The sequence below is a fragment of the Oncorhynchus keta genome, chromosome 10 (genome assembly GCF_023373465.1).
Source record: "Oncorhynchus keta strain PuntledgeMale-10-30-2019 chromosome 10, Oket_V2, whole genome shotgun sequence".
NCBI classification, from domain to species: Eukaryota; Metazoa; Chordata; class Actinopteri; order Salmoniformes; family Salmonidae; genus Oncorhynchus; species Oncorhynchus keta.
In genome coordinates, this window is record NC_068430.1 from 9108062 (window position 1) to 9122326 (window position 14265).

The 14265-nt window shown below is 46.5% G+C and overlaps 1 protein-coding gene across 6 annotated transcripts in view; it reads right to left on the bottom strand.

Moving 5' to 3' along the window:
- The window catches only part of mars1 (methionyl-tRNA synthetase 1), a 56897-nt gene that overhangs the window by 31173 nt on the left and 11459 nt on the right, over positions 1-14265 (bottom strand). For all 6 annotated transcript variants that reach the window (XM_052526455.1, XM_052526457.1, XM_052526453.1 and 3 more), the window contains exons 6-8: positions 13753-13946; positions 12355-12464; positions 5406-5522 (exon numbers count right to left, since the gene is read on the bottom strand). In XM_052526455.1, coding sequence (XP_052382415.1) covers positions 5406-5522; positions 12355-12464; positions 13753-13946 — 421 coding nt within the window. The remainder of the gene's footprint in view (positions 1-5405; positions 5523-12354; positions 12465-13752; positions 13947-14265) is intronic.

Sequence of the window (14265 nt, forward strand, 5' to 3'; positions counted from 1 at the left end):
CAGTACAGTATAGTAGGGTACAGTATAGTATAGTAGTGTACAGTAGGGTAGTGTACAGTATAGTATAGTAGTGTACAGTATAGTAGGGTAGTGTACAGTATAGTAGGGTAGTGTACAGTACAGTATAGTAGGGTACAGTATAGTAGTATAGTAGGGTAGTGTACAGTATAGTATAGTAGTGTACAGTATAGTAGTATAGTAGGGTAGTGTACAGTATAGTAGGGCACAGTACAGTAGGGTAGTGTACAGTAGGGTAGTGTACAGTATAGTAGGGTAGTGTACAGTATAGTAGGGTAGTGTACAGTATAGTAGTGTAGTGTACAGTATAGTAGTGTAGTGTACAGTAGGGTAGTGTACAGTATAGTAGGGTAGTGTACAGTAGTGTACAGTAGGGTAGGGTAGAGTAGAGTAGGGTGGTGTACAGTAGAGTAGGGTAGTGTACAGTAGGGTAGGGTACAGTATGGTAGTGTACAGTAGGGTAGTGTACAGTAGGGTAGTGTACAGTAGGGTAGTGTACAGTAGGGTAGTGTAGTGTACAGTAGGGTAGGGCAGAGTACAGTATAGTAAGGTAGTGTACAGTATGGTACAGTAGGGTATAGTAGAGTAGGGTAGTGTATAGTAGAGTAGTGTACAGTAGGGTAGTGTATAGTAGAGTAGTGTACAGTAGGGTAGTGTACAGTATAGTAGGGTAGTGTACAGTATAGTAGTGTAGTGTACAGTATAGTAGGGTAGTGTACAGTACAGTAGGGTAGTGTACAGTATAGTAGGGTGGTGTACAGTATAGTAGGGTAGTGTACAGTATAGTAGGGTAGTGTACAGTATAGTAGGGTGGTGTACAGTATAGTAGTGTAGTGTACAGTATAGTAGGGTAGAGTACAGTATAGTAGGGTAGTGTACAGTATAGTAGGGTAGTGTACAGTAGAGTAGGGTAGTGTACAGTAGGGTAGGGTACAGTATGGTAGTGTACAGTAGGGTAGGGTACAGTAGGGTAGGGTACAGTAGGGTAGGGCAGAGTACAGTATAGTAAGGTAGTGTATAGTAGGGTATAGTAGAGTAGGCTGGTGTATAGTAGGGTAGTGTACAGTAAAGTAGGGTAGTGTACAGTAGGGTAGGGTACAGTAGAGTAGGGTGGTGTACAGTAGAGTAGGGTAGTGTACAGTAGGGTAGGGTACAGTAGAGTAGTGTACAGTAGGGTAGGGTACAGTATAGTAGTGTATAGTAGGGTAGGGTACAGTATGGTAGTGTACAGTAGGGTAGGGTACAGTATAGTAGTGTACAGTAGAGTAGTGTATAGTAGGGTAGTGTACAGTAGGGTAGGGTACAGTAGAGTAGTGTAAAGTAGGGTAGTGTAGTGTACAGTAGGGTAGGGCAGAGTACAGTATAGTAAGGTAGTGTACAGTATGGTACAGTAGGGTATAGTAGAGTAGGGTAGTGTATAGTAGAGTAGTGTACAGTAGGGTAGTGTATAGTAGAGTAGTGTACAGTAGGGTAGTGTACAGTAGGGTAGGGTACAGTAGGGTAGTGTACAGTAGGGTAGTGTACAGTAGGGTAGTGTACAGTAGGGTAGGGTACAGTAGTGTAGTGTACAGTAGGGTAGGGCAGAGTACAGTATAGTAAGGTAGTGTACAGTATGGTACAGTAGTGTATAGTAGAGTAGGGTAGTGTATAGTAGGGTAGTGTACAGTAGGGTAGTGTACAGTAGGGTAGGGTACAGTAGTGTAGTGTACAGTAGGGTAGGGCAGAGTACAGTATAGTAAGGTAGTGTACAGTATGGTACAGTAGTGTATAGTAGAGTAGGGTAGTGTATAGTAGGGTAGTGTACAGTAGAGTAGTGTACAGTAGAGTAGTGTATAGTAGGGTAGTGTACAGTAGAGTAGTACAGTAGGGTAGGGTAGTGTATAGTAGAGTAGTGTACAGTAGGGTAGTGTAGTGTACAGTAGAGTAGTGTACAGTAGGGTAGTGTAGTGTACAGTAGAGTAGTGTACAGTAGGGTAGTGTACAGTACAGTAGGGCAGTGTACAGTAGTGTACAGTAGGGTAGGGTAGAGTAGAGTAGGGTGGTGTACAGTAGAGTAGGGTAGTGTACAGTAGGGTAGGGTACAGTATGGTAGTGTACAGTAGGGTAGTGTACAGTAGGGTAGTGTAGTGTACAGTAGGGTAGTGTAGTGTACAGTAGGGTAGGGCAGAGTACAGTATAGTAAGGTAGTGTACAGTATGGTACAGTAGGGTATAGTAGAGTAGGGTAGTGTATAGTAGAGTAGTGTACAGTAGGGTAGTGTATAGTAGAGTAGTGTACAGTAGGGTAGTGTACAGTATAGTAGGGTGCAGTAGGGTAGTGTACAGTATAGTAGTGTAGTGTACAGTATAGTAGGGTAGTGTACAGTACAGTAGTGTAGTGTACAGTATAGTAGGGTGGTGTACAGTATAGTAGGGTAGTGTACAATATAGTAGGGTAGTGTACAGTATAGTAGGGTGGTGTACAGTATAGTAGTGTAGTGTACAGTATAGTAGTGTAGTGTACAGTATAGTAGTGTAGTGTACAGTATAGTAGTGTAGTGTACAGTATAGTAGTGTAGTGTACAGTATAGTAGGGTAGTGTACAGTATAGTAGTGTAGTGTACAGTATAGTAGTGTAGTGTACAGTATAGTAGTGTAGTGTACAGTATAGTAGTGTAGTGTACAGTATAGTAGTGTAGTGTACAGTATAGTAGTGTAGTGTACAGTATAGTAGGGTAGAGTACAGTATAGTAGGGTAGTGTACAGTATAGTAGGGTAGTGTACAGTAGAGTAGGGTAGTGTACAGTAGGGTAGGGTACAGTATGGTAGTGTACAGTAGGGTAGGGTACAGTAGGGTAGTGTACAGTAGGGTAGGGTAGGGCAGAGTACAGTGGTCCTTCTGTAGCTCAGTTGGTAGAGCATGGCGCTTGTAACGCCAGGGTAGTGGGTTCGATTCCCGGGACCACCCATACATAGAATGTATGCACACATGACTGTAAGTCGCTTTGGATAAAAGCGTCTGCTAAATGGCATATATTATTATTATTATTATTACAGTATAGTAAGGTAGTGTATAGTAGGGTATAGTAGAGTAGGCTGGTGTATAGTAGGGTAGTGTACAGTAAAGCAGGGTAGTGTACAGTATAGTAGGGTAGTGTAGGGTACAGTAGGGTAGGGTAGGGCACAGTAGAGTAGGGTGGTGTACAGTAGAGTAGGGTAGTGTACAGTAGGGTAGGGCACAGTAGAGTAGTGTACAGTAGGGTAGGGTACAGTATAGTAGTGTATAGTAGGGTAGGGTACAGTATGGTAGTGTACAGTAGGGTAGGGTACAGTATAGTAGTGTACAGTAGAGTAGTGTATAGTATGGTACAGTAGGGTATAGTAGAGTAGGGTAGTGTATAGTAGAGTAGTGTACAGTAGGGTAGTGTATAGTAGAGTAGTGTACAGTAGGGTAGTGTACAGTAGGGTAGTGTACAGTAGGGTAGTGTACAGTAGGGCAGGGCACAGTAGTGTAGTGTACAGTAGGGTAGGGCAGAGTACAGTATAGTAAGGTAGTGTACAGTATGGTAGTGTATAGTAAGGTAGTGTATAGTATGGTAGTGTACAGTAGGGTAGTGTACAGTAGGGTAGGGCACAGTAGGGTAGGGCACAGTAGGGTAGTGTACAGTAGGGTAGGGCAGAGTACAGTATAGTAAGGTAGTGTACAGTATGGTACAGTAGTAGTAGAGTAGGGTAGTGTATAGTAGGGTAGTGTACAGTAGAGTAGTGTACAGTAGAGTAGTGTATAGTAGGGTAGTGTACAGTAGAGTAGTACAGTAGGGTAGGGTAGTGTATAGTAGAGTAGTGTACAGTAGGGTAGTGTAGTGTACAGTAGAGTAGTGTACAGTAGGGTAGTGTAGTGTACAGTAGAGTAGTGTACAGTAGGGTAGTGTACAGTACAGTAGGGTAGTGTACAGTAGAGTAGTGTACAGTAGGGTAGTGTACAGTACAGTAGGGTAGTGTACAGTAGAGTAGTGTACAGTAGGGTAGTGTACAGTACAGTAGGGTAGTGTACAGTAGAGTAGTGTACAGTAGGGTAGTGTACAGTAGGGTAGGGTAGTGTAGAGTACAGTAGGGTAGTGTACAGTAGGGTAGTGTACAGTAGGGTAGTGTACAGTAGGGTAGTGTACAGTAGGGTAGTGTACAGTAGGGTAGTGTACAGTACAGTAGGGTAGTGTACAGTACAGTAGAGTAGTGTACAGTAGGGTAGTGTACAGTACAGTAGGGTAGTGTACAGTAGAGTAGTGTACAGTAGGGTAGTGTACAGTACAGTAGGGTAGTGTACAGTAGAGTAGTGTACAGTAGGGTAGTGTACAGTAGGGTAGGGTAGTGTACAGTACAGTAGGGTAGTGTACAGTAGGGTAGTGTACAGTAGAGTAGTGTACAGTAGGGCAGTGTACAGCACAGTAGTGTACAGTAGGGTAGTGTATAGTAGGGTAGTGTACAGTAGGGCAGTGTACAGTAGGGTAGTGTACAGTAGGGCAGTGTACAGCAGTAGGGGCAGTGTACAGTAGGGCAGTGTACAGTACAGTAGGGTAGTGTACAGTAGGGCAGTGTATAGTAGGGTAGTGTATAGTAGGGTAGTGTACAGTACAGTAGGGTAGTGTACAGTAGAGTAGTGTACAGTAGAGTAGTGTACAGTAGGGTAGTGTACAGTAGGGTAGTGTACAGTAGGGTAGTGTACAGTAGGGTAGTGTACAGTAGGGTAGTGTACAGTAGGGTAGTGTACAGTAGGGTAGTGTACAGTAGGGTAGTGTACAGTAGGGTAGTGTACAGTAGGGTAGTGTACAGTACAGTAGGGTAGTGTACAGTAGGGTAGTGTACAGTACAGTAGGGTAGTGTACAGTAGGGTAGTGTACAGTACAGTAGGGTAGTGTACAGTACAGTAGAGTAGTGTACAGTAGGGTAGTGTACAGTACAGTAGGGTAGTGTACAGTACAGTAGAGTAGTGTACAGTAGGGTAGTGTACAGTAGGGTAGTGTACAGTACAGTAGGGCAGTGTACAGTAGGGCAGTGTACAGCACGGTAGGGCAGTGTACAGTAGGGTAGTGTACAGTACAGTAGGGTAGTGTACAGTACAGTAGGGTAGTGTACAGTAGGGTAGTGTATAGTAGGGTAGTGTACAGTACAGTAGGGTAGTGTACAGTACAGTAGGGTAGTGTACAGTAGAGTAGTGTACAGTAGGGTAGTGTACAGTACAGTAGGGTAGTGTACAGTACAGTAGAGTAGTGTACAGTAGGGTAGTGTACAGTAGGGTAGTGTACAGTACAGTAGAGTAGTGTACAGTAGGGTAGTGTACAGTAGGGTAGTGTACAGTAGGGTAGTGTATAGTAGGGTAGGTAGTGTACAGTACAGTAGTGTGTTATCCACCTGGCAAAGACGTCAGCGCTGAGCACACAGCCGATGATGTTGCCCAGATGAGGGACGTTGTTAACATAGGGCAAGGCACTGGTCACTAGGACGTTCCTCTTGCCCTCCTGAGGAAGACTGGTAAGAAAACAGCCAGTCAGAAAGACACTTACAGCGTTCCCTAAACTCAGTCCTGGAGGATCCCGATTCAAATAATCGACTCATCATCAAGCTTTGGTTATTAGTGCCCGGACAACAGACAAAACCTGCACCCGGGGTGGGGGACACAGGACTGAGTTCAGAAAACGCTGATACTAATACAATTACTAATACACCTGTTTACAGTACAGTACAGTTCTATGGCTGGGAAATGCCAGGGACCTCCAAAAACATCACTGCTCTAGAGGAGATCTGCATGGAGGAATGGGCCAAAATACCAACAACAGCCCCAAAACATCACTGCTCTGGAGGAGATCTGCATGGAGGAATGGGCCAAAATACCAGCAACAGCCCCAAAACATCACTGCTCTAGAGGAGATCTGCATGGAGGAATGGGCCAAAATACCAGCAACAGCCCCAAAACATCACTGCTCTAGAGGAGATCTGCATGGAGGAATGGGCCAAAATACCAGCAACAGCCCCAAAACACCACTGCTCTAGAGGAGATCTGCATGGAGGAATGGGCCAAAATACCAGCAACAGCCCCAAAACATCACTGCTCTGGAGGAGATCTGCATGGAGGAATGGGCCAAAATACCAGCAACAGCCCCAAAACATCACTGCTCTAGAGGAGATCTGCATGGAGGAATGGGCCAAAATACCAGCAACAGCCCCAAAACATCACTGCTCTGGAGGAGATCTGCATGGAGGAATGGGCCAAAATACCAGCAACAGCCCCAAAACATCACTGCTCTAGAGGAGATCTGCATGGAGGAATGGGCCAAAATACCAGCAACAGCCCCAAAACATCACTGCTCTAGAGGAGATCTGCATGGAGGAATGGGCCAAAATACCAGCAACAGCCCCAAAACATCACTGCTCTAGAGGAGATCTGCATGGAGGAATGGGCCAAAATACCAGCAACAGCCCCAAAACATCACTGCTCTGGAGGAGATCTGCATGGAGGAATGGGCCAAAATACCAGCAACAGCCCCAAAACATCACTGCTCTAGAGGAGATCTGCATGGAGGAATGGGCCAAAATACCAGCAACAGCCCCAAAACATCACTGCTCTAGAGGAGATCTGCATGGAGGAATGGGCCAAAATACCAGCAACAGCCCCAAAACATCACTGCTCTAGAGGAGATCTGCATGGAGGAATGGGTCAAAATACCAGCAACAGCCCCAAAACATCACTGCTCTAGAGGAGATCTGCATGGAGGAATGGGCCAAAATACCAGCAACAGCCCCAAAACATCACTGCTCTGGAGGAGATCTGCATGGAGGAATGGGCCAAAAATACCAGCAACAGCCCCAAAACATCACTGCTCTAGAGGAGATCTGCATGGAGGAATGGGCCAAAATACCAGCAACAGCCCCAAAACATCACTGCTCTAGAGGAGATCTGCATGGAGGAATGGGCCAAAATACCAGCAACAGCCCCAAAACATCACTGCTCTAGAGGAGATCTGCATGGAGGAATGGGCCAAAATACCAGCAACAGCCCCAAAACATCACTGCTCTGGAGGAGATCTGCATGGAGGAATGGGCCAAAATACCAGCAACAGCCCCAAAACATCACTGCTCTGGAGGAGATCTGCATGGAGGAATGGGCCAAAATACCAGCAACAGCCCCAAAACATCACTGCTCTAGAGGAGATCTGCATGGAGGAATGGGCCAAAATACCAGCAACAGCCCCAAAACATCACTGCTCTAGAGGAGATCTGCATGGAGGAATGGGCCAAAATACCAGCAACAGCCCCAAAACATCACTGCTCTAGAGGAGATCTGCATGGAGGAATGGGCCAAAATACCAGCAACAGCCCCAAAACATCACTGCTCTAGAGGAGATCTGCATGGAGGAATGGGCCAAAATACCAGCAACAGCCCCAAAACATCACTGCTCTAGAGGAGATCTGCATGGAGGAATGGGCCAAAATACCAGCAACAGCCCCAAAACATCACTGCTCTAGAGGAGATCTGCATGGAGGAATGGGCCAAAATACCAGCAACAGCCCCAAAACATCACTGCTCTAGAGGAGATCTGCATGGAGGAATGGGCCAAAATACCAGCAACAGCCCCAAAACATCACTGCTCTAGAGGAGATCTGCATGGAGGAATGGGCCAAAATACCAGCAACAGCCCCAAAACATCACTGCTCTAGAGGAGATCTGCATGGAGGAATGGGCCAAAATACCAGCAACAGCCCCAAAACATCACTGCTCTAGAGGAGATCTGCATGGAGGAATGGGCCAAAATACCAGCAACAGCCCCAAAACATCACTGCTCTAGAGGAGATCTGCATGGAGGAATGGGCCAAAATACCAGCAACAGCCCCAAAACATCACTGCTCTAGAGGAGATCTGCATGGAGGAATGGGCCAAAATACCAGCAACAGCCCCAAAACATAACTGCTCTAGAGGAGATCTGCATGGAGGAATGGGCCAAAATACCAGCAACAGCCCCAAAACATCACTGCTCTAGAGGAGATCTGCATGGAGGAATGGGCCAAAATACCAGCAACAGCCCCAAAACATCACTGCTCTAGAGGAGATCTGCATGGAGGAATGGGCCAAAATACCAGCAACAGCCCCAAAACATCACTGCTCTAGAGGAGATCTGCATGGAGGAATGGGCCAAAATACCAGCAACAGCCCCAAAACATCACTGCTCTAGAGGAGATCTGCATGGAGGAATGGGCCAAAATACCAGCAACAGCCCCAAAACATCACTGCTCTAGAGGAGATCTGCATGGAGGAATGGGCCAAAATACCAGCAACAGCCCCAAAACATCACTGCTCTAGAGGAGATCTGCATGGAGGAATGGGCCAAAATACCAGCAACAGCCCCAAAACATCACTGCTCTAGAGGAGATCTGCATGGAGGAATGGGCCAAAATACCAGCAACAGCCCCAAAACATCACTGCTCTAGAGGAGATCTGCATGGAGGAATGGGCCAAAATACCAGCAACAGCCCCAAAACATCACTGCTCTAGAGGAGATCTGCATGGAGGAATGGGCCAAAATACCAGCAACAGCCCCAAAACATCACTGCTCTAGAGGAGATCTGCATGGAGGAATGGGCCAAAATACCAGCAACAGCCCCAAAACATCACTGCTCTAGAGGAGATCTGCATGGAGGAATGGGCCAAAATACCAGCAACAGTATGTGAAAACCTTGTGAAGACAGAAAACGTTTGACTGATTCAGACCTGGGTGAGTGATGGAACTAGCAGGAAGCTAGTACTTTGTCCATGCACTGTGTAGGCCTATATCAGTCCCTCCAGGATAGTACTTAGCCCATGCACTGTGTAGGCCAATATCAGTCCCTCCGGTACTTAGCCTGTGCACTGTGTAGTCCTATATCAGTCCCTCCAGGATAGTACTTAGCCCATGCACTGTGTAGGCCTATATCAGGCCCTACGGTACTTAGCCTGTGCACTGTGTAGGCCTATATCAGTCCCTCCAGTACTTAGCCCGTGCACTGTGTAGGCCTATATCAGTCCCTCCAGGATAGTACTTAGCCCATGCACTGTGTAGGCCAATATCAGTCCCTCCGGTACTTAGCCTGTGCACTGTGTAGTCCTATATCAGTCCCTCCAGGATAGTACTTAGCCCATGCACTGTGTAGGCCTATATCAGGCCCTACGGTACTTAGCCTGTGCACTGTGTAGTCCTATATCAGTCCCTCCAGGATAGTACTTAGCCCATGCACTGTGTAGGCCAATATCAGTCCCTCCAGGATAGTACTTAGCCCATGCACTGTGTAGGCCTATATCAGTCCCTCCAGGATAGTACTTAGCCCGTGCACTGTGTAGGCCTATATCAGTCCCTCCAGGATAGTACTTAGCCCATGCACTGTGTAGGCCTATATCAGTCCCTCCAGGATAGTACTTAGCCCGTGCACTGTGTAGGCCTATATCAGTCCCTCCAGGATAGTACTTAGCCCGTGCACTGTGTAGGCCTATATCAGTCCCTCCAGGATAGTACTTAGCCCATGCACTGTGTAGGCCTATATCAGTCCCTCCAGGATAGTACTTAGCCCATGCACTGTGTAGGCCTATATCAGTCCCTCCAGGATAGTACTTAGCCCGTGCACTGTGTAGGCCTATATCAGTCCCTCCAGGATAGTACTTAGCCCATGCACTGTGTAGGCCTATATCAGTCCCTCCAGGATAGTACTTAGCCCATGCACTGTGTAGGCCTATATCAGTCCCTCCAGGATAGTACTTAGCCCATGCACTGTGTAGGCCTATATCAGTCCCTCCAGGATAGTACTTAGCCCATGCACTGTGTAGGCCTATATCAGTCCCTCCAGGATAGTACTTAGCCCATGCACTGTGTAGGCCTATATCAGTCCCTCCAGGATTGCGTGATCGCAAACGTTTTTTTTGCTAAATCAAATTTGACCAATCACTGCACTATTTCAGGATAAAACAGTTGAATCCTTGCAATATTATCGCATAAAACTGACCCATCACCGCAGTACAAAAAGAGGGCTCGCAATTTCCACCAATAAAGAATAATATAGGGTCTGTTATATAAAGGGGCGGCAGGTAGACTAGTGGTTAGTGTTGGGCCAGTAACCGAAAGGTTGCTGGATCGAATTCCCGAGCTGACAAGGTTCTGCCCCCTGAACAAGGCAGTTAACCCACTGTTCCCCGGTAGGCCATCATTGTAAATAAAAATTTGTTCTTAACCGACGTGCCTAGTTAAATTAAATAAATAATAAATAACAATATAGGGACTTATTGGGTTCGTGAAGACAGTGGCAAGTCAAATTCAAGGGCTTTCAAGCACTAATATATTTTCAGGGACCATTAACTATTACAAATTGATTTTATGCAATTATTTCTTATCTCCACCAGATGGCAGTAGATTGTCACAACCTCATGGGAAAAACAAAACCTTGTATTCATCGCTAACTTACAAGTTCTACTCAATAATACGTTGTTTCACGGTCAACTGGGTTTATTTTCAGCAAACTTAAACATGTGTAAATATTTGTATGAACACAACAAGATTCAACAACTTAGACATAAACTGAATAAGTCACACAGACATGTGACTAACAGAAATGTAATATTGTGTCCCTGAACAAAGGAAGGGGGTTAAAATCAAAAGTAACAGTCAGTATCTGGTGTGGCCACCAGCTGCATTAAGTACTGCAGTGCATCTTCTGCTCATGGACTGCATCAGATTTGCCAGTTCTTGCTGTGAGATGTTACCTCACTCTTCCACCAAGGCACCTGCAAGTTCCCAGACATTTCTGGAGGGAATGGCCCTAGCCCTCACCCTCTCATCCAACAGGTCCCAGACATGCTCAGTGGGATTGAGATCCGGGCTCTTCCCTGGCCATGGCAGAACACTGACATTCCTGTCTTGCAGGAAATCACCCACAGAACGAGCAGTATGGCTGGTGGCATTGTCATGCTGAAGGGTCATGTCAGGTTGAGCCTGCAGGAAGGGTACCACATGAGGGAGGAGGATGTCATCCCTGTAACGCACAGCGTTGAGATTGCCTGCAATGACAACAAGCTCAGTCCGATGATGCTGTGACACACTGCCCCAGACCATGACTGACCCTCCACCTCCAAATCGATCCCTCTCCAGAATACAGGCCTCGGTGTAACGCTCATTCCTTCGACGATAAACACGAATCCGACCATCACACCTGGCGACTCGTCAGAGAAAAGCACTTTTTGCCTGTACTGTCTGGTCCTGCGACGGTGGGTTTGTGACCATAGGCAACGTTGTTGCCGGTGATGTCTGGTGAGGACTTGCCTTACAACAGGCCTACAAGCCCTCCGTCCAGCCTCCCTCAACCTATTGCGGACAGTCTGAGCACTGATGGAGGGATTGTGTGTTCCTGGTGTAACTCAGGCAGTTGTTGTTACCATCCTGTACCTGTCCTGCAGGTGTGATGTTCGAATGTACCGATCCTGTGCAGGTGATGTTACACGTGGTCTGCCACTGCGAGGACGATCGGTCTCCCTGTAGCGCTGTCTTAGGCGTCTCACAGTACAGACAATGCAATTTATTGCCCTGGCCACATCTGCAGTCCGCATGCCTCCTTGCAGCATGCCTAAGGCAAGTTCACGCAGATGAGCAGGGACCCTGGGTATCTTTCTTTTGGTGTTTTTCAGAGTCAGTAGAAAGGCCTCTTTAGTGTCCTAAGTTTTCATAAATGTGACCTTAATTGCCTGCCGTCTGTAAGCTGTTAAGTGTCTTAATGACCGTTCCACAGGTGCATGTTCATTAATTGTTTATGGTTCATTGAACAAACATGGGAAACAGTGTTTAAACCCTTTACAATGAAGATCTGTGAAGTTATTTGGATTTTTACAAATTATCCTTGAAGGACAGGGTCCTGAAAAAGGGACGTTTCTTTTTTTGTTGAGTTTAAAGTGTTGGTCACATGTTCCATGAGCTGAAATAAAAACATCCCAGAAATGTTCCTTGAGCACAGAAAGGCAGGATCTAAATTTCTCCTGGCATTTTAGCGTTTCGATGTGACGCTTGGCGGCGCCTAGTCAGTCAGTTCTGTACCTGCCTGGCTGAGTGGCGGTGGAATGAGCGAGCTCACCCGGCAACCAGAGACACACGCGAGGCAATAAAACTCTGTAGTCTGCCTGGAATTGAATTCGCGAGACCAATACATTTTTTCATATTTTCCTAAACATATTTGATCATTATCTGTTCTCCTCTTAAATTTGAATTCAAGTACTAACTTGTGAAAAATGAGTTAAGCAGCTGAAGCATCTCTTGCGGACCCTGTGGACCCTGTGGACTGGATATCATGTACTCACATAGGGTGTTGTCTCTCTGGAACCATGGGTAAGTCTGTAAGTCCTTTACCCCAGGTGACCGCGGCAGACTGGATCTCTTCCTCTGACAGCACACAATCATCATCATCACCCTGGAGGACAGAAAACACATTATAGTCCCATCATCATCACCCTGGAGGACAGAGAGAGATGGAGAGATATGGAGAGAGGTGGAGAGATATGGAGAGAGGTGGAGAGATGGAGAGAGGTGGAGAGATATGGAGAGAGGTGGAGAGATATGGAGAGAGGTGGAGAGATATGGAGAGAGGTGGAGAGATAGAGAGAGAGGTGGAGAGAGGGAGAGGTGGAGAGAGGGAGAGAGAGAGGTGGAGAGAGGTATGGAGAGAGGTGGAGCGATGAGGACAGGTGGAGAGAGAGAGAGAGAGAGGTGGAGAGAGAGAGAGATAGAGGTGGAGAGAGAGAGATATGGAGGGAGAGAGGGAGCGAGGTGGAGAGAGAGAGAGGTGGAGACAGGTGGAGAGATATGGAGACAGGTGGAGAGATATGGAGACAGGTGGAGAGATATGGAGACAGGTGGAGAGAGGGAGAGAGAGAGGTGGAGAGAGGTGGAGAGAGGGGGAGAGAGGGGGAGAGAGGGGAGAGAGGGGGAGAGAGATGGAGAGAGGTGGAGAGAGGTGGAGAGAGGTGGATAGATATGGAGAGAGGTGGATAGATATGGAGAGAGGTGGATAGATATGGAGAGGTGGAGAGAGGGAGGGGTAGAGGTATGGAGAGAGGTGGAGAGATATGAGGATATGATATGATATGAGGACAGGTGGAGAGAGAGAGAGAGAGAGAGAGAGAGAGAGAGAGGTGGAGAGAGGTTGAGAGATATGAGGACAGGTGGAGAGAGAGAGAGAGAGAGAGAGAGAGAGAGAGAGAGAGAGAGAGAGAGAGAGAGAGAGAGATAGAGAGGTGGAGAGAGGGAGAGATATGGAGGGAGAGAGGGAGCGAGGTGGAGAGAGGTGGGGAGAGGGAGATATGGAGACAGGTGGAGAGGGGTGGAGAGATATGGAGAGAGGGAGAGAGAGAGGTGGAGAGAGGGAGAGAGATATGGAGAGAGGTGGAGAGAGAGAGGTAGAGAGAGAGGTGGAGAGAGAGAGAGAGAATAGGACTAGGGGTGGATCTGAAGTGTGGCTACTCTCTCACCTCCTCTCTATGTATTACCGGCCAAAGAGGACCACAACGGAAAAAAGGCTTTGTGTTAACGACAATAACATTAGCAGTGTGAATTGTGTTTTCAAATAAATCTTACAAGTCCGAATTGTACCATTTACAACCTCAAACATGTTACAAAACAGTTCCCTTGTATAATCTACTGTTGTAACCCAGGATTGGTGTTAAAACAAATTAAACACTAAATGTATAATTTTTTTTTACCTCAGGGCTGTTGCATGGCTGTGTGCCTCTACCCTGAACTTGTCCCTGACCATGGTGTGTGGTTGGCTGTCTCTGCAGGTAGGTCTTCAGAGACTCCGCCTTCAGTCCCTTCCCCTGAAGTACAGTCTGGGCTGCAGACACACAGGCTGCCAACATGCCCACACGCTCAAACCAGAGCTGCAGCCTCTGATTACCTACAGTAAAAGGCCAAGAGGAACAGACGCCACGGTTAAACACATACACTGACAGTAGTTCTTTAAAGTACTTTAAAGTACTACTTAAGTAGTTTTTTTTTTTTTGGGGGGGGGGTATCTGTACTTTACTATTTATATTTTTGACAACTTTTACTTCACTACATTCCTAAAAAAAAGAATGTACTATTTAGTCAATAGATTTTCTCTGACACACAAACGTCCTCGTTACATTTGAAATGCTTAGCAGGACAGGAAAATGGTCCAATTCATACACTTATTTTGGGCCGGCAAGTGGCCTAGTGGTTAGAGGACTTGGACT